Genomic DNA, 23,959 nt, shown 5'->3' on the forward strand with positions numbered 1-23,959 from the left:
TCGTTCGGACTAGTCGACGAAGGATAGAAATTGTTTGTTCCTTGCTTACTTTGAAGCTTAGGAAACGTAGAAGCGTATAAAATCATTGAACGAAAACATGAAGCTCGCTTTCTCAGCGATCATCATCTCCCTATTTTGACGGCAAATTTAAAGTCCAGTTCGCTGTGGAGTGCCGAAGCGTGCAGACGTGTCTCTAGTGCCCAGCGTAGTTCGAAAACAACACGTGTCGCCCAACCGTCGAAAGAGAACACAGCTAAGTGCCCCTTACCCCCTAGGGAGAAGAAAATCCCACGCACCTAACCCCAACACGAATACTAGCCTCACAGCCTCACGACTAGTTGTTCATTCCGAATTAACTAGCTCGATGATGGCCCAGCAACCGCGACCAGGCTCTCCGGAGCAGACTCGCAGCTACCCCGAGCTACCCCCCCCCCCCGTGGCAGAAGTGTAGCAGAACTCTCCGCACTAACGACGCTAACACTACAAAGAAGAGGAAAATAGAACCAGCAACGCAAATAAACACACACAACAGGTTCGCCGTATTGGAATCCGCAAACGACGCCATGGAAATCGTAGAACCGCCATCAAATCAACACTCACAGAGAATCCCCCCTCCCCCACCAATTTTTGTGGACGACGTCATTGACATACAGACAATGACCAAGTCCCTAGAGAGAGATACCAACAAGGAGGAATATAACCTTAAGATAAGCAACAACAAGGTGAAAATACTACCGACGAACCCAGAAGCTTACAGAAAACTCACCAAGACACTCAGGACCCTGAACGCCAACTTCCACACCTACCAACTTAAACAGGAAAGGCCTTTCCGGGTGGTCCTACGAAACATACACCACTCAGCAGACATAGACGAACTAAAATACGAACTCTCAAAACTCGGCCACGAAGTCGTCAACGTAAGTAATATAAGGCATAGAGTCTCGAAAGACCCGTTATCCTTATTCTTCCTAGACATTAAACAAAAACCGAACAATAAGGAAATATATAACATCAGCCGCCTAATGAACGCGATAGTAAAGATCGAACCACCGCTCGTGAAAAAAGAAATAGTGCAGTGCAAAAGGTGCCAAAGGTACGGTCATACGCAGAAATACTGCAACCATACTTTCCGCTGCGTTAAATGCGCAGGCTCTCACTCCACTGACCAGTGCGCCAAATCACCGGAAACCCCAGCGAAATGCATCCACTGCCAAGGGGACCACCCTGCCAACTACAAAGGCTGCCCAGCATATAAAACACTATACACGAACAGGTACCCTAAGCTCAGAGCAAAAGAGGTATCCAACCAAACACCCAGCCCGCCGAAATTCACGACTACCCCAACCCCCTCAACCAACCAAACGCACAGTCCTACCAAATTCATCTCCACCTCAACCTCCTATGCCCAAGCAACACAAGGCATCCAAAATAACCCGAACAGCCAAAGGAACCTTCCCCAAAACAGTGACCCCAACCCACCAAACACAGACAACTCCTCAAGGCTTGAAAAGCTAATAGAGAAACAATCGGAGCAAATAAATCACTTGCTATCGCTACTAACACTCATCGTGGAAAAATTAGCACGCCCCGACTCAAAATAAAACCAAGGCGCATAGCACTCTGGAACGCCAACGGTCTAGCGCAACACAAACTTGAACTAGAACTCTTCTTAAAACACCAGCAAATCGACGTAATGCTCGTGTCGGAAACCCACTTCACCGACAAGAGCTACCTGAAAATAAATGGTTACAAATTCTACCATACCGAACACCCCAGCGGAAAGGCCCACGGTGGCACCGGAATAATAATCAAAGCAAGTATTAAGCACTACGAACTCCCATCATTCCAGAAAGACTACCTCCAAGCAACAAACGTAGCAATAGAAGACTGTCATGGCTCAATCACCACCTCAGCAGTATACTGCCCTCCCAGACACTCCATCGCCAAAGAAGACTTTGATAACTTCCTGGACACCCTGGGCAACAGATTCATAGTTGGAGGAGACTATAACGCCAAGCACATCCAATGGGGCAGCAGACTGGTTACAGCAAGAGGCAAAAACCTCTTAAACAGCATAACAAACAACAACCTCAACTACCTCACCACATACGAACCCACATACTGGCCCACTGACACCAACAAAATACCCGACCTTCTCGACTTCTTCATAACTAAAAATATCCCATCAAGACACGTCCAGATCAACTCCTCGGCTGATCTCTCCTCTGATCATTCTCCCGTGATAGCAACAGTCAGTTCAACAATCATCGAGAGTACACCTAATGGCTCCATTCACAACCAACACACCAACTGGCAGCTCTTCAGAGAAGTCTTTACACACTCAACCTCAGCATTCACCCCACTAAAAACAAAGGAAGATATCGAAGCAGCCACGGAATACTTAAACACGAGCATAATAAACGCAATCCGCCTCTCCACACCGACAAAGCCATCTAACAGCAAACAAGAATATCCCCATTACATACTAAAAAAAATAGCAGAAAAACGAAGACTAAGAAGAGTATGGCAGACCCATAGAACACCGGAGGACAAACGCAAACTTAACAACGCAACTAGAAAGCTATCCAGAACCCTAAGAAACTATAAAAACGACTGTTTCCATAAATACCTCGCCAGCTTATCCCCCACAGCCGACGCCAACTACTCACTATGGAAGGCCTCCAGGAAACTCACACGCCCCCCACAAATAATCCCACCTATCCGCCGTCCGCAAGGTGGATGGGCGCGAAGCCCCATAGAAAAAGCCGACCTGTTTGCAAAACACTTGTCAAAAGTATTCAAACCCCATTCCCCCCAAACCGCCGCGGACGTTACTGAATACCTGCACACCCCCTTCCAAATGTCCCCTCCTATCGAACCCTTCTCCTCTGCTGAGACTATAGAAACAATCAGTCGCCTAAACCCCAAGAAAGCAGCAGGACACGACCTAATAGGCAATAGAGCAATCAAGGAACTTCCCACAAAAGGGATAGCACTCATCACATCGATTTTTAATGCTATCCTTCGCCTGGAACACTATCCTAAGGCTTGGAAAATCTCATTGATTACCCTCATCCCTAAACCCGGTAAACCGATATACGAAACCAGCTCCTATCGCCCAATCAGTCTTTTACCTACCCTGTCCAAACTATTCGAGAAGATGCTGACGAACCGACTCCTTCCAATCCTAGAGAACTTGAAAACACTCCCAGATCACCAATTCGGCTTCCGAAAACATCATTCTACAGTAGAGCAAATCCACCGCCTAACTCATACGATCAGCCAAACACTCGAAAAGAAAAAATATTGCTCAGCGGTCTTCCTAGACATCCAACAGGCATTCGATAAAGTATGGCATGAAGGGCTACTATACAAACTTAAAAAGATCCTACCCCACCCCTACTACTCCATCCTAAAATCTTACCTAACCAATAGGCAATTCATGGTTAAATACCTAGACGCCACTTCCGCAACATTCCCAATAGAAGCCGGCATACCCCAAGGTAGTGTCCTCGGACCCCTACTGTACTCCATCTACACTGCCGACCTACCTATATCAAATGATATAACAATAGCGACATTTGCAGACGACACAGCGCTATTAGCTTCCCACGCTGACCCGGTAATAGCCTCATCCACTCTCCAGCGAAGTCTCGACTCCATGGAAAAGTGGTTTCACAAATGGGGCTTCAAAGTCAACGAAAAGAAATCCACACATGTAACCTTCACGCTCCGAAAACAAACCTGCCCCCAGGTCACCATCAACAATGCAACAGTTCCTAGCAGGGACACAGTCCGATACCTGGGCATGACCCTGGACAGGAGACTAACGTGGAAGACACACATCTCAGATAAAAGGAAGCAACTAAAGGACAAACTAAAAAAACTCTATTGGCTCACGGGCCGACGCTCCAAACTAAATATACAGAATAAAATTACCCTCTACAAGACCGTAATAAAACCTGTCTGGACCTACGGAATCCAACTATGGGGAACAGCAAGTAACTCCAACATTGAAATACTCCAACGCTTTCAATCGAAAACGCTAAGATCCCTAATTGACGCACCTTGGTATGTAACCAATGAAACAATACACCGCGACCTCAAGATACCCACCGTCAAAGAGGAAATAGCAAAATATAGCAACAGATACAGCAAAAGAATCAACAAACACCGAAACCCCCTAATCACTGGACTACTCGATACGACGGACCAGACTCGCAGGCAGAAACGTCAGATTCATTTAATTATCCAAACTAAGCATATGCACTTACTTATAATACTTATAAATTATACCTATCTATAATAAGTATTAACTTATTGTAAATAAACAGCCATGTCACTGCGCCACGCCAGAAAAATTACTGAAAATTCTCAACGCGAGAATTGATTGTAATTTCAACAAATAAATAAAAAAAAAAAAATTTAAAGTCCACCGGCGACTATTAAACCGCTCTGTATTCTCGTCTAATTATACTTCTAGCAACAGCTCATAGATGGCGTGCATGTTACACTGTTGCCATTCTCATATGTTCTCACGTGCGCGGATTCCGACTTAAGTGGATAACTCTGTAGTAAACATTTCTTGTATCTTCGCACATGCACGTTGTGCACGGCGCTCGCCCGACCCTTATTTATAAACAGAAGATAAGCGGCCAGTGGTCCGCAACTAATACTAACTTATACGCCACCACAGACGCACAACTATAGACAGAATTCACAGTTCTGTTACTGGTTGTTTTTCACGAATATCTTAGAAACTACGCGAATTCAGCCCTTATGTATATAGAGAAAAATCGTTCAAATTGTCGACTTCTACAACATAGACAAAAATAATCAAAATCGGAGTCTAGTCAGTCTTTCTACAGATCTTTTCACAGAAAATCCAGTAGGATATTGATTATCCGAAATCAATTTTGTTAGGGAAGTGATACATTTACACTGTACATGAGAGTGTGTGTGTAAGGGTTAGAGGGCGTCAAGGACTTAGTGGAGGCAAAAGACTGTTGCCAGATGTTAGAAGAATCTAGGATAGTCGGTTGGCGACCAGCGTGCGTGCAAGACGTTCTTCAGAGAGTAATATAGATGTATAACTGTTGTGTAGGAAATATAGTCAATAATTTGTATTCCCAAATCCTCGAATTTCCTTAACAAATTTTCGGATGGTTTACTTTAGCGAGTTTACATACTTCTGAATCACAGTACCTGGCACATCGACGCTATCACATAGCCGGATCACTCATCCAACCACAGCCATATAGACTGGTGTGGACCACAGTCACATATCCGGATGTGGAAAGTCTTATGGCGAAGGTAAGGTTTTTAATAACCGAGACAGCATCGTCTTCCAAGAGTACTGTTTTTGCATCCTTCGAACGGTCAACATCCTTCGAGCGGGTATACACACCCGCAGATCACTCAGTCACTCATCTCGTACATACGCACCAGTGTAACTATCCTCGCTATAAGTTGTGGAATAAACGGTGAAATATAACTTACTACTGTGTCATATTCAAATCAACTACCTCTGTTATCCTAAACGAAACAGGGGAACGACTACTTCGCGGCGTCGATTCACCGAATCGTAGCGAGAAGTTACGCCTCTCGCTGACGCGTTTTCCTCGCGACCGCGTCTCTCCGCGAACGGTCGTAACAGAATGGTTCTACAAGATCACCTATTATTTTCATCATTTCATACCTAATCATTCGACGTTCAACAAATGAAGTCTAGCTGTTTCTCAGTCTTTCTCTCTCTCTCTCTCTTTCTTTAACATAGTTGTTGATAAGTTGGATTCGACTTAACGTGTTCCTCTAATCACGTTGACTGCCACGCGTGTTTTCAAGGAAATCTCCGTCAAGCCACGCGTGCCGCAGTACCAAGCGTTTTCTGCTAGGTACTCCCATCGATATTTTAGTAATGCGAGTAAATAATTTTTTTAATAAACCATTTTCGAATTACTTTTATAACAATTCAATAGTCTTATTCTTCCCTCTGGAATATCTTTTCAAATACCTACGACGATCCTTCGCAAGTAGTCAAATAAACGACACCCGAATACGGGTTTACGCGGCTCTACCAGAAACTTTACTGACACCTGAATACGGGTGTCGTGGCAGCCAACGTGCTATGAAAGTTTCTAGACCTGTGTATACGATCGTGGTGTGGACTACAGTCATATTAACAGGTCTCGACACTCATACATCGGTCTAAGGAAAACCTACCGGCAGTGACTAATTATGAAAAATCAGCATGTAAGACGACAAAGTCCGGGTTCTTGCGGGACAGAGATGAGTAAAATATCTCTGTCTTTGTCTCAGACATTCATAGCATGTCACGCATGCGCAGGAAGAACCTTTTTGTCTTTCATGTTAGTTTTTCCCAACTAGTCACAACCGAATTTTCGCATCATTTTGCCTAGGCTTCAGTGTGAGCATCGAGACCTGTCATATGATCATGGTTGTGATTAGTTGTGAAAATTCAACATGGAAGACAAGAAGGTTCCGTGCATGAGTGATATACTATGAATGTCTCAGATAGAAATAGAAACTTTGTACTTTGTCTGTCTCGGAAGAATTTTCTCGTGTTTATTTCCCAAAATTAGTCAGGATCACGACTTACTTTTCGGACAATTCTCCTTGGACAGTATCGAAACCTGCTTATATGATCATGGTTTTGTCAATGCTTTTGATATAGGAAAGCCCAGACTTGTTTACATGACCTTGATTCTAATATTTCTATTGAGATATGTATAATTTTATGTGCTAGGCTAGGTTACACGCCTAGTAGTAATACTTGTATGTGAATATCAGTGAGTAAAAGTATGTGTGTGCGCGACGTCTCGAAAACAAATGAATGTAAACTGTTTAGTCGATTAACCCCTTAACCTACGATTTACGTTCGAGAATTTTGGTCTTAAAATGTAAACAAGCTATTATATATTAGATTATATATTATATTTGGCCCGATCATCGTACTACGGGCTATGCCCGTAATATTTACGTTTGGCCCTATCACCGTACTACGGGCTATGCCCGTAGTAGATGTAAGTTCAGAGATTAAAACAGTCGGCTATGAAAGAAAGTGCCGAGACGCGAGCAAGTGTGTATCGACGAATATGTGGCGGCACTCGACCACGGAAATTTCCAACGGCTTCGCGACACAAAGCGCTATACTTTCAAAGCGTAAGGCAGACAGGCCTAATGTACCATCGATATCCCTACGGTTCTTTCGCCGAATATTCGGAAGGATGCATACGCGGCAACCGTCGCGGACTTCTAATAAACGCGCGCGTAGTGGGGATATGGAGGGGTATGGTCGGGTATGGAAGTGCTGAAGCGCGTGCAAGTATGTATCGATGAATATCTTCGAAATCGTTTATCAAATAAATATATAATTATTCTAGTATGAATTCTAAGTGTAAATTTAGTGTTCCTATACCATTATTTCGGCTATTAAGATCGCTTTAGATGTATCTTATAATGTAAGATACTAAATACTAAAATTATAATTTAAGATTTTTTATTTTTAGTTTTCCAGAAAACGTAACCAGGGTCCTAATGCCTATGGGCGGCAATTTACATAAAAATTAATTTCTATTCTTGTCAATTTGAATTAAAAGCTGAATTTAGATCAAAATTGATGCTTAGTATCTCATTTTCTTTTTTCTTTTCCTAAAATTAATATAGAAGAATTTTTCTAGAATCGATAAATGATGTATCATTACTTAATTATCAAACTGAATCCTTTGTTGATTTGTACAAATAATAATTAGCATTTCTCTCGTATATTGCAATATACAATATGCGTATTTAGAATCTATCCGTTTTTTTTTTATTCATTGTCTGAACCTAGTAGTGGAAAAATAGGTTAGAGTTTTTCAAAATAAAAATAAAACACCGGTTAAATATTACCTTGATTTAGAATGTTTCTATTATCATAACTTAATCAAAAATTAACTTGTGTTAAATATACCGATGTTATCACAATAAGATTTTCATTATAGTAACAATAATTTGCAGGAAGACTATTATAATTAGAAGCAATTAAGAATTAGTAACCATGAACATTGTTCGGGATTTTGGGTGACTCTCAGTTAATGACTTGGACAGCACATCAGCCTTTTTTGGGAAAGTCCGAAGTTTGTACCTGCCAAGTTGTAAACTTTACGATGAAAATCTCGCCGTGAGGCTAACTAACAACCTAAGTGCTCGATGGGTTCGCTCTAAGGTAAACATCTGGTATTATTCAGCAACAACAGAGAAAATTGGAAGGAATAGATCCCCATCCCATAAAAACCACGGTGAGAAGGAAAACCTCAGGACGGAGAGCTAGTATATAAGGACCAGGTTAGGTTTCTTCCAGGAGTCCTCAAACAGTCTTCACCACGCAATCATACTCTTCAAATAAATCAGCAAAGCACAGCATTACTCTGTATTTTTAATCTACCTCCACCTTAAGCGTTAATAGCTTTCACGGTTCGCGATATCAACCGATCAGCTGCAACCTGACTGTTGACCGACCAGTCGAAACATTACGATCTTCCTTGCATAAGTTTAGGCTCTGTCCTAATTGGATGTTGTACATCGACAAGTTCGATAGTCCGTGTCTATATACGTCAGATACTTAAAAAAGGATTGTGTGGAAGGAGTTGTGGAAGCAGGAAAAGACAGTAAATGTGATTAATGGCTGCGATAATGCGATGTAGAAAAAGGAAGATTCATAAGTGCAGCACTTGAGAGGACTGCAGAGTATGTGCGCACAGTGGAGACAGGTTTTCTCCTCCGTATCGACGGAGTAACATTAAATGCAATAACAAAACTTTTTCATTTTAAATCTTTTGTTAACATATTGATGAGATCTTCTCTATTAAAATAAAATCAAACATAACATTATTACAAAATTAAGCAATGCGACAATATTTATATACTTTCATATAAAATTTACTATAGAATTTTGTGATATGGTGTTTGGTCTGATTTTACTCTTGAAAATGTTATCAATGTATTAATGGGATTTTTATTAACAAAAGATTTAAAATAAATAAGTTTCATCGTTGCATCACTGCTGTCTCGTCGATGCAAAGGCGAAAGCAACCTCACTACGCGGCCATCTTAAGCACCCGAAGTCAGGTCAATGATCATTTTCGCATGAAACGATCGCTACTAATGGTGGAGAGTTCCTTTTTCTACGTTGCATTGTCGTACGACTGATTTGTTCCTTCGATCTTGCACTATCCTCTTTTATGTCGTTGTATGCCTGACTTATATGGAAGCTATCGTATTGTCGTAGGATTAAATGTTTATCGATCAGTCGGTCTTGTCGCTGTAGTGCTGTGCGACATCCAGCTATGGCCTAGGATAAGACACAACTTAAGAGGGAGAAACGATACTTAACGCTGAATTTCAAAATTATGTTACTTTCTATACCGACTTCGGGAAAGAAGGAAGATATCTCAATTTGATGAGTTTTGTTTTCAATGTATGTTCGCCAATTTCTCCTAAATGGCTTGACCAATCAAGATGATTCCTTTTGCATCGTATGAGGTAGGTTTTCAGAGGCATGTTCAAAACGGTACGTTCTCCCATTGGTCCCATTAAAGAATTTTTCACATTTATTTATCGTCAAGTACTGTTTACTACAAAAATCTAATTTTTAAGTATGTTTGTCGATTGCTCTGTACTAGAATAAGCTATCGGGGTAAAATCTTCTGTATCTCGTAGGGGTACATTTTTTCAATTTCTTTATTTTTAACTATTGTTATAGCAAATGACCTATTATTCACCTATTTCATTTCATTGTGTCATCCATTTCTTTTCATAGGCTTATCGCTCAAAGTTTATTTGACCCGTTTCTGTTACTATTATCTCCTCGTTTTCAGCATACTTGGTCGTTTCTTTATACATTGGTTGTAGGAAGTAGACTTCAGCTGTTTCTTTGTGAGTCTCCTTTGTCATGCAGTTTAGTGAGAATTTTGTTCCATGCTCAATCAGATATGGCTTGACGGACTAAACTTTTCACGCGGATTAAACTTTGCAAAATTCTTTTTCCCAAGATCAATTACGGCCCTATTCTGTAATTACGGTTTAAAAATTAAATTAAAGGCTCCTTGTAATTGCGGTTACTATCCAGCTTAGGACAAACGGTAATATTCTTCGTTCAATGTCCCCATCACATTTTGTCATCTGAAATGTTGCTACTATCGGAGATATCAGAATGTAGCCATCAGAATTTTAAATATTGAATGCGACGCTCCTCCGCAATTACTCCTTCTTCGTGTACTGCATTGAAAGCAGCCGTCTGGGCAAGCGCTGCTTCAATAATTCATTCCGTATGAACAAATCGTTCGACGGTAACGTTTCTCAATATAGACTTTAACTCGTGTTTCCATCGCAGGAAACATTGATCTGCGGATTCGTTTTCGGGCATAAATCTACTTTCACTGCGCGATGATATGTAACACACTATTAAGTTTTGAAATACACTCCTCTATCACTATTCAAAATACATGTAATAACGGTGCGGAGTACAGCTGGTTTATTCCTCATCCGCTGGGGAGTTCGCATAAATTTTTATTCTCTAATAAGAATTAAAAATTGAAAGGAATAATAAATAGATACAAATAAGTGACGGTCTTTTTAGTGATAATGACAATCATTTTTCGTTCATTGATCGCTTCACTAAAAAATGTGAAATATTTTTCGCTCAAAAATATTACTCAATTCGAAATGCGCTAAAAAGTATGAAATAATTTCTGTTTTATTCCTATTTGTATGCAACAACCTTTAACTCTAGAACTACCACGCCAGTCAAATTGACTGGTTCGACAATTTTACAAATGTGTCAACTCTCGTTTAGGGATCATGATCCCAGATGGATCACTAATACCAAAAATGTACTACGTAACATGGAATTGCTTCTGTAAGAAAGTAATAAATCAATAAATATAAAAATATTCTATTATTACGTACTTTTTAAAGACCAGTCATTTTCACTGGTTTTGGTAGAAATAGCTTCGTGTTAACTATCGGTAGTTCTAATGTTAAGTTTCTCTTCATTTTTAGCTTTTAACTCTCGAAAACCATTGTTTTAGTTAGGACATATCCCATAATAAAACGCATTTATAAAATACAGCATACTGTCACGTGATTTTGCGAGGGCGAGATACACATGTATGTAATTTCTCTCTACCCGTCAAATTATGAAGATAAATGAACAAGATTTTCATAATAGCTCCAAGAGTGCCTCTGCATTATTTGCATAATGACAACTCGAAAATCGCGTTTTTTGAGTTATGTCGTTTCCATCGCAATTGTGCGATATATACATATATACAAGGTGTCCGATTTTAATCTATAAATGCCAATTACTGGTAAGTTATATGCTATATGAAAAAAATGTTCAGACAAGAATTGAGTCGCGTAACTATTAAATGGAGTCATTTAATTTTTAATACACTAGGTCCGTCTTGATATTGTCTATAAAAAAATTATTATCCTTATCTATTTCAAAGAACTATTAATTTAGTAAATATTTTAACTTTTATTTTATAAAATCTATCGTATGAAATACAAGGGAATCGTCTTCAATTACTCATTACTTCACAATAATGGTAATTTAATCCATCTATAAATCTAATTATACAAATAAAACAAATAATTATGAAAATATATTTCTCAAAGTTGAACCACAAGGACGAATAACTAAACTAAAGGATCAATTGCAATTTAATTATTTTTCACATACAAAATGTCTGTGTATTAACCGAAAAGGAGGCGATTCCTCGTGTAAAAGATAGTCGAAAATATAGCACAACATATTTTCATACTTAGGTGTGTTTTTGAAAATATCGAATTCGCATTCAATTAGCCGCAACAGCTCGATTTACCCATTCTAACTACTGGCTATCGTTGTGCTGATGTTTATAAATAATATCAATCAAGACCAGGTATAATTGTCAAGGACGTTATTAGCTTCAATGATTTATTTATTTTAATTGTTTATAAATTTAACAAAATCGCGAATATTTTATTACATTTAAAGTTTCAAAAACTAATTTCTCAAGTATATATTGTAGTTTCAGTAATTTTAAAGATTAGATTTTACAAAATCTAATCTCAATTTCAGAAATTGGTATATTTAAATCGTTGTTATGGTTTGAAATATGTTACTACATTTTACTCTTCCGCATTTAAAAAATAATGAGATCAATATGTACAAGAAAAATATATTTTTTCTTATTAAAATAACGATCATAAATAAAATATGTCTAAAGGATTTTTCATACGTAATTCAATTAAGGAGTACGATAAAAAATTTCGAATTAGATGTACAATATGTCGACATAAACCTCCTATAAGTTAGAAATCTTTTCCGATATTACTTCAAATATCTGGTCATGTCGTTGGAACTATTTTATTGATACAAGAGTGGAACAAATATATACCTTTTCATATTTTTCTATATTCCTTTATCACCACTTTACCCGTGAAAAACCATGTGAACATATATACGCTACTTCGTGAAAAGATTTTTTAATTTCTCAATAATTCTTACACAAAAGTATATCTAAAGTTTAACTTTAATAATATGTAGTGATCATGCGAATAATCATGTAATCATGATCATAGTGACTAACGCGGACGATTAAAATGAACAATCCATTGTTTTTCGCAGCAATTTTATAGATTTATAGTGATGTATTTTTGGAAATTTGAATGATTTTTAGTCAAGTAGATGAATAAAGTTTTCTTTTTACTGCGTGCATTTATATTTTTCATATAGCTTTCAGTTTGATTTCTTTGGCATATGCTTTCACCCGAACTTCTGATATCAGTAAAAATTCACAAGTAATTTATTAATTTTATAATAATTTGTGCTGCTCGTAATTTTGAAAAAGCGTCAGTATAATTCTAGAAGATACTTTTGATCTGAAGATTAATTGATTCACTGGCCTTTTCAAAACTTCGTTGTTTTAAATTTCATTCTGTTCTTATCAGAGAATTCTAAAATCAATTACTTTGAGCAGTGTATAATCTTTAATAAATTCAAAAATTTGATAAGGAAACGGCGAAGTCGTCTCGTTCTTCTCATTCATCACTCGAAGCAGTCTATAAGATTCGGGAAGACAATTTTGATTTTACAAGCGTCGATTGCGAGAGTAAGATAAACAGCAGTTCATTTGGTGGGAACTTTCATAAAATTAGAAATTCGTGGGCGTCGGTATTAACATACGTCTAATTATAATTGACTGAGGAGTATATTAAAGTATAATGCTGTAGGGATTTTCTAGAACAACTTATCACGTTCTATGCCAATTTTCATTTTGAATTATTTAAAAATTATATGCCAGAAATTGAGTGGCATTAATGAGCATTAATGTAACTTCAGATAAACTGGCTTGCTTACATGCAACAGACGTACTACAAAGATTCAAACAAGAGATACATACCAATATTACACAAACGTGTTAGGAAAGATTATCAGAAAGATAAATTATTTACTGTCTGTTTTGTCTTCGCCTTGTTTAATTGCAAAACGATTTTAGTAAATTAAACAATATTGTTGTTGTACATATGAATATATGTAAATATTTTGTCTTGTTACATGTTTAATATATGAGACACTTAATAAAATGTTTAATAGCGATTTGATTTTCCTAAATTAAACCGTATTGATTTCTTTTAGGGATACCTAATATTATACGTCATTAAAAACTTATTAATATCTTTACCTGATTATAATCTTAAAAGTATATAAAATCCATAGGTACATTCAATATTTTAGTAAAATATTTCATCACTTGTGATAAAATAACACATAACTTTTCCTTCTCTATATCACCTGCATCATTGGATTACTACTTAATCAATTTTAATACTCGTATTATTAGATTTTCTATCATGTTTATTGTTTTTTTTGTTCTAAGTGTGTCAATAAGTCCACAAAGAGATGAGTTTTCCATTTAATTGATTCCAAATTTTTTCAACGAGGTTTACATCAATAGTTTATTATATAGATAAGTATGATTTTAATTTATCATGTTCTTCTAACTCTTTCCCTTTTTCAGATAACTTTCACATGATTTTGCTGTATACCAGAATCATTATCTTAACTAATAATTTATTAGTAATAAAAATCTAAATATCTTGTATATATACAAATTGCTAAGGAATATCTAATACCTATGTGTGGTAGTGTATATGTATATGCAAAGAGAGTGTTCTTACCTGAATTTAAATAGAAAAATAGATTGCATATTGTTAGATTTTACGCATAAAATAAGAATCATTTAATTAATCACGGATAAATGAATAATCATGATCATTGCTTCATACTTCGATCTGTAACAAATCTTAATGAAATGTTATGCGTCTGTACATCCAACTTTATTTTTATACTCCATATGTCTTAAAAAAATAATTTAAATTTTGTATGACAACCGTATTATTATTATTGGTTATGGAGATCAAAGAAATATTTATTCCTGCTAAAATTTCATTTGAATAGATAAGCTTCGATATTTAACACATATAATTAACAAGTAATTACAAACATGCATATTAAAAAATACAGGATATGTAAATAGTTAAAGTTACATTAGACAATTTTTAAATTGGGAATGCGCCATTCAATAATATTATACAAAATATTTTCGTAAGATCTCAAGTCTACTACATTTTAAACATGCAATAAATTATTCTCTGTTCTCAGTAAATAACCTGGATTCCAAATCTTTGTGAATGGAATTAAAAAATATTTCTAAGAAATTAATGTCATATATAGTAACTAAGTAATAGAACCACTTTCAAAAAATGACTTTACGTTGTCCTAGATTCAGGTAACGAATGAAAAATTCAATAATATTACAGAATTTTGACATGGAAATAATTATTTTGAAAACTACTAAATGAAAACTACGTGAAAAAATTCCGTCTAAAAATATTATAAATCCTATGTTAAATTTATTGCAAAATTGCCTTTTAAATGACAGAAAAATTTCATATTCTGTGGTAATATAATCATACCTTAGTAGCAATAATTACAATGCTAATACATACAAACGTATTTGTTAGACATCGTGTTTATTTTTTAATATACGATTTGTAATAGTATAAAACACTCTGTTAGTCTCACACGTTTCGTTTGCAATTTTACCTGGTGTTGCGGAAGAAGCTTTAAACGTGGGAGCGAACATAACGTTCTCTGAAAATATCAATAAGTACTTTAAGGATCCAAACTCATAATTTTACTTATTGTTTACTAAAAATACATAAGATAATTCGTAATAATTAACTTGGAAAATTCTGAACTATAAAAATATTTCATTTGTACGAAAATTGTCGAAACTCTTTGCTTATAAATAATGACAAAATAAACGAAATCTATAAAATTGTTGACTGTTTTACGTATAATAAACCGAACACAAGGCTGTCCTTGCATATGGCGGATTGGCATTTGCGTTTCTCAAATTATAAGTACTTAAATATTTGACTGCAGACGTTTATGTACATTCACATTTTGAAAATATAATTAAGAAAATAGAATCTCGATCGAAAATTTTTATCCATCAAAGTACTATACTTTGAATATCTTATATTTTTTTTATTTTTGCATCTTCGTCATTGCATTTTCAAATTTCCTGTAAATGCATAAAAATCCGCAGTCTACTAATTATCATCGCCCTATAGAACTTATAAAATATTTTCTAATAACGTAATATTTACAAAATAAGTACTCAAGTGACTGTCGTATTTTATGATGTATTATTTTATTTATTTATTAAACAAAATATATTTTCGTAATATTTATACTTTTAATTTAATTCCGCGCTTTTTTTAATTACTTTAACATTTTGAGATATTTGCTATTTTCCTGATCATTTATTACTGTATCTTAATATTTGATTTTATGGATGTGGAACTCTTTAGACGTGTCTGCTTTCTAACATATATGCTCATCAATCACTTTGTCTATTTCAAATACACTATTTAAAGGTGATATCCGCATTGACAGACAATGTGACCCGGGAAGCATGACATTACTTCTCTTGAAGGCACAGCGTGAGTTTCCGAACAAAAAACAGAGAAACTTTCCTCGAGCAAACTCTAAAAATAATAGATACATAGGCATTATATACTTACTTTCTCCTCCCTTCCGGTCATGGGCTTTAAAAAATTAATTTCCTTTCTAACCATACGCATACATAATCACATAATGTATGAGTAAGTCCTAAGAGAATGTAAGGACAGCGCTTAAACCTTAATCTTTGTAAACCTTAATCTTTATAAGCCTTAATCTTAATATTGACCTTAATCTTTATGTTCACAATTAAACAAATGTCTTAAACATGTAAGTTTTGGATTGTATCATTCATAAACACAGAGGTATATCTAGATAAAAATTTACTGCTCATAATTCGTAATTCATAATTTAGTCCATAATTCATACTTAAATTTTATTAAATTAAGATATTATATAATAGAAAGTATTTCTGTTAAGATAATCCCATTATGGATTATAAATTTTACATATTTTGTACAAACGAAAAATATTTTTTTCATTCATCGGTATGGATGAATATAGTCCTCTTGTTTCGTTGGATAAAACATGTATAGGATAGATCTACTCCTATAACGAGAGCAGCTACTATTTTGTTACCTTAAATCGTGATAAGGAACGTACTAAAGAGGTCTTAAATTGCTTCTCTATAAGAACGATGCGGGTCATTAATATAGAAGCAAGCTTAATGAGCTTCGAAGCAAAAATAAAAGGAAAGAAAGGTAACAGGACGTACGAAGATGGAAAAGATCACACGTAGAACATAAAGTATTCTTCAAAGTACGATATCTATGCAATGGCTTTTTACATTTTAGAGTTTCCTTAACATCGAGTCATCGGTTGAACATAATTAAAAAATTAACTGTCATTACACTATAAAAGAAACTTCTAAACTTTTTATTACCTAATGTAATTAAGAACTAAAATTTATCATCAATTTTTATTCTTAACTATTTTGCCATTTCAGTAGGTGTATCTGTGTTCCCTTGGCTCAGAAACTACGTAAAATACTGAAACAGTATTAATATTCATATATCTAATATTAAATAGTATGTTTTAATTTAACTTAATGGAAAAATAGCAAAAAATTCTTTTTTTTTTCTGAAAAATATTAGGTCCATTTTATAGATAGGGTATGAAACCTTTCTGTTGTTGAAATAAAGCTTATCGTAAATTTCCATATTTATAGGTCACAGATTGAAAATGAATATGCTAGAGAAATATTAGATAATCACTTAATTGCTGAAATTTTGGGCTATATAGATTTTTACTTTATCAACATACTCTAAAAGTAATATCTACAAGAATTGAAGTTAATATTGAATATAGGATCATTGAAAGTAAAAGAAAACAGTACAACAAATAAACATTGTTATACATATAATTGCATAATATTAATTAAAAGTTTTTTAAAATAATATTTTTGGAATATGAAATAAACAAATTTATCTAACCAGAAACTTTTGCAGAGCACTGTATTCAAATCGAATAAATAGAACCAATTGATTGGTAAAAAGTAAAAGCTCAATCATCGTTGTCCAAATTGAATTTCGCGACCGGAAGGAACCTCAGGAGCGGAAGACGTCAGTCCCCGACAAACGAAAATAGCACGCGTCTTCTGCCTTGAACACACGTATATTGCAATTTCGTGCAATCTACGGAGCGGTAACGTGACACCTTTATGTAATCGAGGTCCGCCAACCAACAAGCTCTACTGCACGTTTTCCTCTATGTGTTTGCTAAACACTGTCAGGTATCACGAATTTCTCAGTTTTAACAGACAATCCTCGATGTACTTAATAAATTCAATGTGTCGGCTCTCTTAAGTTCATATTCGTAAAACGTATTCAGGCAGCCTTTAATGCGTAACATGTAAATATTTACGAACGCTTCTTGCAAATCCTTATTCCATAAAGTAATGAGAGTCGGGCTTGTCTCAAATACGATCTTGCGCTTTATAGAGTTTAAAATTTAACCGTTGCTTCGAATGCGGGGAATGGCGATTAACGCCACGAGTTAACGTTGGTAAAGTGATGAAGAAATACGTTTCGATTGTCATTTTCTTTTCTTGATTTAAGCATTTAATGTTTGAAAGATCACTTATACTGGAGCTTCCTTTATTACAGAATTATTTCTACACTGGACATCGAATTTATACAGGTTGTCCCAGTATTAATTGTACAACCTAGAAGGGATGATCGTACATGAGGAAATAAGTCGAGAATATGGAATAAATTTTTTTTCATTTCAGGCTTTGTTCTCGAGAAAATCGACTATGAATTTCCTCCGAATATGCATGCACTTGACTATGTCGGATTAAGATTTGAACGGATTACGGTACAAACCATATGCCATAGATTTACGAGTAATAATAAAGCATGTAATTCTTAAGATTCACTTTATTAATGCAAAATTGTTGAAATTGCTGACCACTGTACTGCATACACAGCTGTGCTTTCCGAATTACATTTTCGTGCACGCTTCCCAACGTATTTTTCGTTTTCAGTTCTTCGAACGCAAAAATGATCCTCACTTTTAATTATGGAGGACTCGTGTTGTTTTCGAAATAAACTTTTCATTTAGTATGATCCCATAGATAAAAATCAAGGGACATTTAATTTACAAATTTAATTCGGGGAGCACACCTGTGTATGCAGTACGGTAGCCAGCGTTTTCAACAATTTTTGCATTAATAAAGTAAATCTTAAGAATTACATGCGTTGTTATTACTCATAAACCTACGGCATATGGTTTGTATCGTGATCTGTTTAACCACGACATGGTCAAGCGCATGCGTATTCCGAGGAAATTCAAAGTCGATTTTCTCGAAAACAAAATCTCAAATGAAAAAAATTTATTCTATATTTTCGACTTATTTGTTTATGTACAATCACTTCCTTCGGGTTGTATAATCAATGCCGAGACACCCTGTACATGTTAAATAAAATATTCATATGAAATTAAATATTTATGTATTATGTATGTATATAAGTTTCCTAAATAAAGGATCTAAATTATAAATGAATTTATATAATCATATTTAAGCTTCAATATTTGATTAAAACATCATTTAACGAAATTTTATAGTATAATTAAATAAATCTTTAATCAAAGTCTTAATATTTAAGGCGATGTTTATACTATAATAGAAATATAAAAAAAAGAAATATATAAAAACATAAACAAATAGATAGAATTGAAATACATTGTACATATTTACAAGTACGCACTAATTCGTCATTATATCTACAAGTATTTTCAATTATAATTTCCAATAGCATTCCGAAACAATAAATGATTTCTCCCACAATACTACTAAAACTTGTTGAAAACCTACTTGTATTTATACAAATTTAAAAGTCACCTTAATCTTCATCCAAAATACAAAATGTATCATAGAAAGAATTAAAAGAAAAAGAAAATTAACATTAAAAGGAATTATTTTACAAATACTTTTTTTTCACTTATAACTTTCATTATAATTTTCAATCAATAAACCAACTTTTTAAAGAAATTATCAAATATTATCGAAAGTATGTCTCTACAAACAGAATTAAATTAACAAATACTTTAATTTTCATCGAAAACAAAATATTCACAGATTCGACGAATCAGTTGCAACGGACAATAAAATGAACTTAAAAAAAAAAACTAATCTTGACGTGGAATATTGAATAAATAATCCAGTGCCCTTGCAGAAATTATGCAGAACTGTTGGAAGCACATGTGTCTACACAAACATAGTCACTTTAAAAGATAAAGACGGAAATCCGCATAGCGCGCTGGAACGGAAACGTCGAGTAGTCGTTCGAACTTGAAAGCATCCCCCATTTTAAAGCGACGTTCACAGGACAACCTGTTGAACGAGTCCTTAAGACGACACGACGTCGTAACAAAAAGTCCTACCTCCACACACGCCATATTTTTAAGCGATTGATATCAAAATTTTTCTAATAACGTAGACACTCACTTCTTTCCAACATTGTATGCGCTTTGTTCTTCGGGTTAATCGACGGAAATTTGCACCAGATAACGCGATTACGAACGAACTTCGAAGAATAACCGCGGACTGCGAAGCGTCACGATGCCTGATGGCAACGCCGCGCCGCGCCGCTGTCGCGCTACCACCATCATCGCCGCGCTCTTCGACTCGTTCGACTACGCAGAAGCCGGCAATTCAAAATAGTAGCGTGACGTGGCTTCTCGTAACGCACGAAAATTCGTATCGAACCACGATCCTTGGTCTCGGGTCAAACATAAATGTTACACCGCGTATAGTGGCTCGCAAAAGTATTCGAACCCTTACAATTCAAAAATTTGATCTATTTATGCTGTGTGTGTTACAAGAAAAACACTTTGTAATAATTTCATCAGTGCTATAATAAGTAAAATTTAAAACTAATGTGAAAATGTACATAAAAGTTACAAGATATTCGTTGCAAATTATATTTAGTAAAAAATTGGTGTAAAGCATAAACTGCCATTTTGAGCATACGATAATTGTTAAACATCACCCACCGAATATTTAGTCTTATTAATATAATAAATGTTTAAATACTTCTATGATTTTTGCGAAATACACTGCTTACACTAAATATCTTGTAACTTTTATATACATTTTCGTTCGTCTATAGGGTTAATATAATAAATAATAATAAACTCATAGGTTAATGAGATTGCAAAATGTTTCGTATAACACACATAATATATTCGTCAAAAGGTCTCTATAAGTATTCCAATACTTTCTTGAGCAATTGTATATATTCTTTTTTTCCCTCTTTATTTACCTTTGACGCGGTATCTACAGACGGTGTGTAGAGCTTTGCTTTTCTTAACTTCGGTTTAACGAACAGTGACTATGGAGTAACGCAGAGAATAAATGCAGCTGAACCGTATGCCGAACATCGAATTAACGATTACTTTTTAGGTAAAGCTTTGTATTTTACATAGGTTTGATGTAATAAAAATTAACGAATGCTTTTTAAATAAAATTTTATGCCCTACGTTGGTTTCTTATAATAGAAACATATAATATAAATATCTAAAGCGAGGCACTTTGTAAGTAAGCTATAGGAAAAAAATACAATCGAATCTCAATTATCAAAACTTCGATTAATGGAAAGATTAATTGCTCCCATATCGATTATGGGGGAAATTAAGAAATTAAAATGTTTTTCTTTCTTTTAAAATATGATCTTTCCTCAGAGGGAAACGAGTTGTTCGATTAATAAACTTTATCCTTCGTTTTTCAAAATTCATAAATTAATGTAATATAATTAGTTCGAATAATTAAGATTCCACTTTAACTTAATCTAATGTCATCTAATGAAATTTGTTTCGATGTCATCTATACTGCAAAGTAGAGAACACTGCAACTATTTATAAGAACAAATATATGTTACCAGCTTAAAACTGAGTGAGAAATTTATAGTATGGCATTGGATTATAAAATATTGCAATTATATTAAATTCTTTATCGTGGATACTTTTTGGTTTTGCTTTTCTTCCAATTCCTCCTAATTGGTAAATAATACCAATAAGTATGCTGCGGTTGTTTATGCATCTACGGGAAATTTAAATGTACGAAAATACACAAAACGTATAGAATATATAAGAATATACAAAATATCTAAAGGAAAATATTAGTTGTAATATTTAAAATATAATAATTTATATTTAATATAATATAATTTCTATTCTAATCTATAGTTTGCTGATGACAAATAACATAATCTTTTATTTAGTGTACGTACTCGTACTAAATAGCATAGATCACTGTTGGCCTACATAGCACGGAATGCGTTAATTATATCTTTGAGTACAGTTTCACAAAAAACGTTGAACTCTATTCAATTACACGGGTGTAAATTAAAGTAACATTCGTAAAAATTTTACATTTCCCAGGTTGATTTTGTTACCCTCATATTAATTCATCATTTTTATTATTTTACTTACGTTTATAATTATTTGTAAAATTTCTCATTATTCTATCGTTTAAATATTAAACTGTTTCTGGTCGCTTTGTGTAGATTGCATAAAAACTATAGTATTTTCCAAAAATTGTACTGATTTTTTATATCATATATTCCATATTATACGATGTTTGAAAAAATAGTTCATTTCCGTTTCTCATGTATTATTGTAAAAATTAGTAAATATGTATTATTCATTACTGGAACAGATAGGTGTTTCAGAAATTCAAATGAAAGAGCGAAAGAAATCCATTATGGAGAAACAAGTTCCTTTGACTTTGATAAAAGTATGAATAATTCAACGGAAAAAATAGTTAATTAGAAGATGTACAAATTATAATAATTACAAGATGTCAGATTAGATATATCATAAAATTTTTAAATAAGTTGTATGCATACCTGAAATCAAAAACTGAAATACATATTTATAAAATAAATAAGTATTGTAAAAACTAATTTATTATCTATGTTATCTCTCCATAATATTTTTTTATATACTTTTCATTAATTTTTCAGTAAAACGCATGCTGTAATTAACTAAGCAAAATAATGAAACGCACCTTTCCCAAACAGAAATCCCTTGCCGAATTTCAAAGCATTGTCAATCTCGTGCAGAAGATCGTTCTCATTATCACTTTGCCTTGTGTCAAAATCATAACCATATCCTTAAAAAAAACATGCCAAAGCGGCCCAAAAAATAAAATAAGTAAAAAATAAAACATATTACTAGAATTGAATAATGTAAAGTGCCATTCATTGATTTTTAAAAGCATTAGAAATTGTTCATGGAATATTTATTCTTCTCCTTCCGGCCTAGAAAAGTGAAAAGTGATCTCATAGTTACTAGACTCGAATAGTTCTGTATTTTTAACAGTGATCGAGTAAGATTAGCTTCCAGAAAGTCTAAATCTACATTTTCTATGTCGCGATAAAACACTAAAACTAATAGGCTTTATTATGAAATTTTAACTTTTAATTAATTTATGTTCGATATTGTGTACACATAACATTATACTTTAACAAGTTATTAATTAATGAAGCAATAGATGTATTTGTTTTCGATAAAACAGTAAAATCTTAGTGTACTATATCTTCTTTACAAAAACAGTATATTTATACTATTAATAATGGAATCAGCGAAGGAAAAATATTATACATAGTTTAAGAAAAAATCAATTCTCAAGTGATTAAATAAGAGATAAAATTCTTAATGTTTTATGATATTTATAAATGTCATATTAATATGTTCTATATTCCGATATTTATTATAAATATTCCACTATTATTGCTATGTTAACGAATCAATGGAAGCCATGTTATATAACGATGTTATAAAGCGAGAAAAGAAGACAGATAGTTATTTCAAACGATTAAAAGTAAAATAAATAAATATGTTGTGGTAAAACGTGAAAGATGAACCTAAATATTTATGACCTGAAGCTTCATATGTACGTACAGTCGGACACATTAATATTCGGACATTTGACTTGAGTTTTTTTTTTGGGGGGGGGGGAAGTTAAAAGGATTAATTTACTAGGCGGCGGGTAAAAAACATTCTGTGGATTTATGTCAATTGTGTACATGCTTAACATTTAATCGAAGTCGGTTAAAGTTGCTATGAGCTACAAACGATTAAAAATGGCGATAATTGCAGTTTTTCACGAGATTCTTACATCTTTCGATACCTGTTATTTGTTTCTGCATTAACCGATTTCGACGAAATTTTTAGTCAAATTAGTTCAAATTTTCATTAGCGGCTCAGATAAAAAAGTTGTAAAAAATAATCTTTACTATTTTTCTCCACGATTCCGATCAATTTCAATTCTTTCAAATTTTTCCTTACAACTTCCTGTTACCTTCTCAAGAAATTTAAGACATTTAGCCTAGTTTTGAAAAAGGTATCCTGTTTTAAAGAGTGTCCCAATACTAG

At 34.3% G+C, this 23,959-nt stretch overlaps 1 protein-coding gene across 1 annotated transcript in view; it reads right to left on the reverse strand.

Annotated features, from left to right (window-relative positions):
* LOC117241075 overlaps nucleotides 1-23,959 on the reverse strand; it is a 237,934-nt gene that overhangs the window by 138,017 nt on the left and 75,958 nt on the right. Inside the window, exons 9-10 of the mRNA XM_033507059.1 lie at nucleotides 22,590-22,694; nucleotides 15,155-15,202 (exon numbers count right to left, since the gene is read on the reverse strand). Of these exons, the coding sequence (XP_033362950.1) occupies nucleotides 15,155-15,202; nucleotides 22,590-22,694 (153 nt within the window). The remainder of the gene's footprint in view (nucleotides 1-15,154; nucleotides 15,203-22,589; nucleotides 22,695-23,959) is intronic.

Source organism: Bombus vosnesenskii, unplaced genomic scaffold (assembly GCF_011952255.1).
Source record: "Bombus vosnesenskii isolate JDL3184/JDL3185 unplaced genomic scaffold, Bvos_JDL3184-5_v1.1 scf7180000015241, whole genome shotgun sequence".
Taxonomy (NCBI): domain Eukaryota; kingdom Metazoa; phylum Arthropoda; class Insecta; order Hymenoptera; family Apidae; genus Bombus; species Bombus vosnesenskii.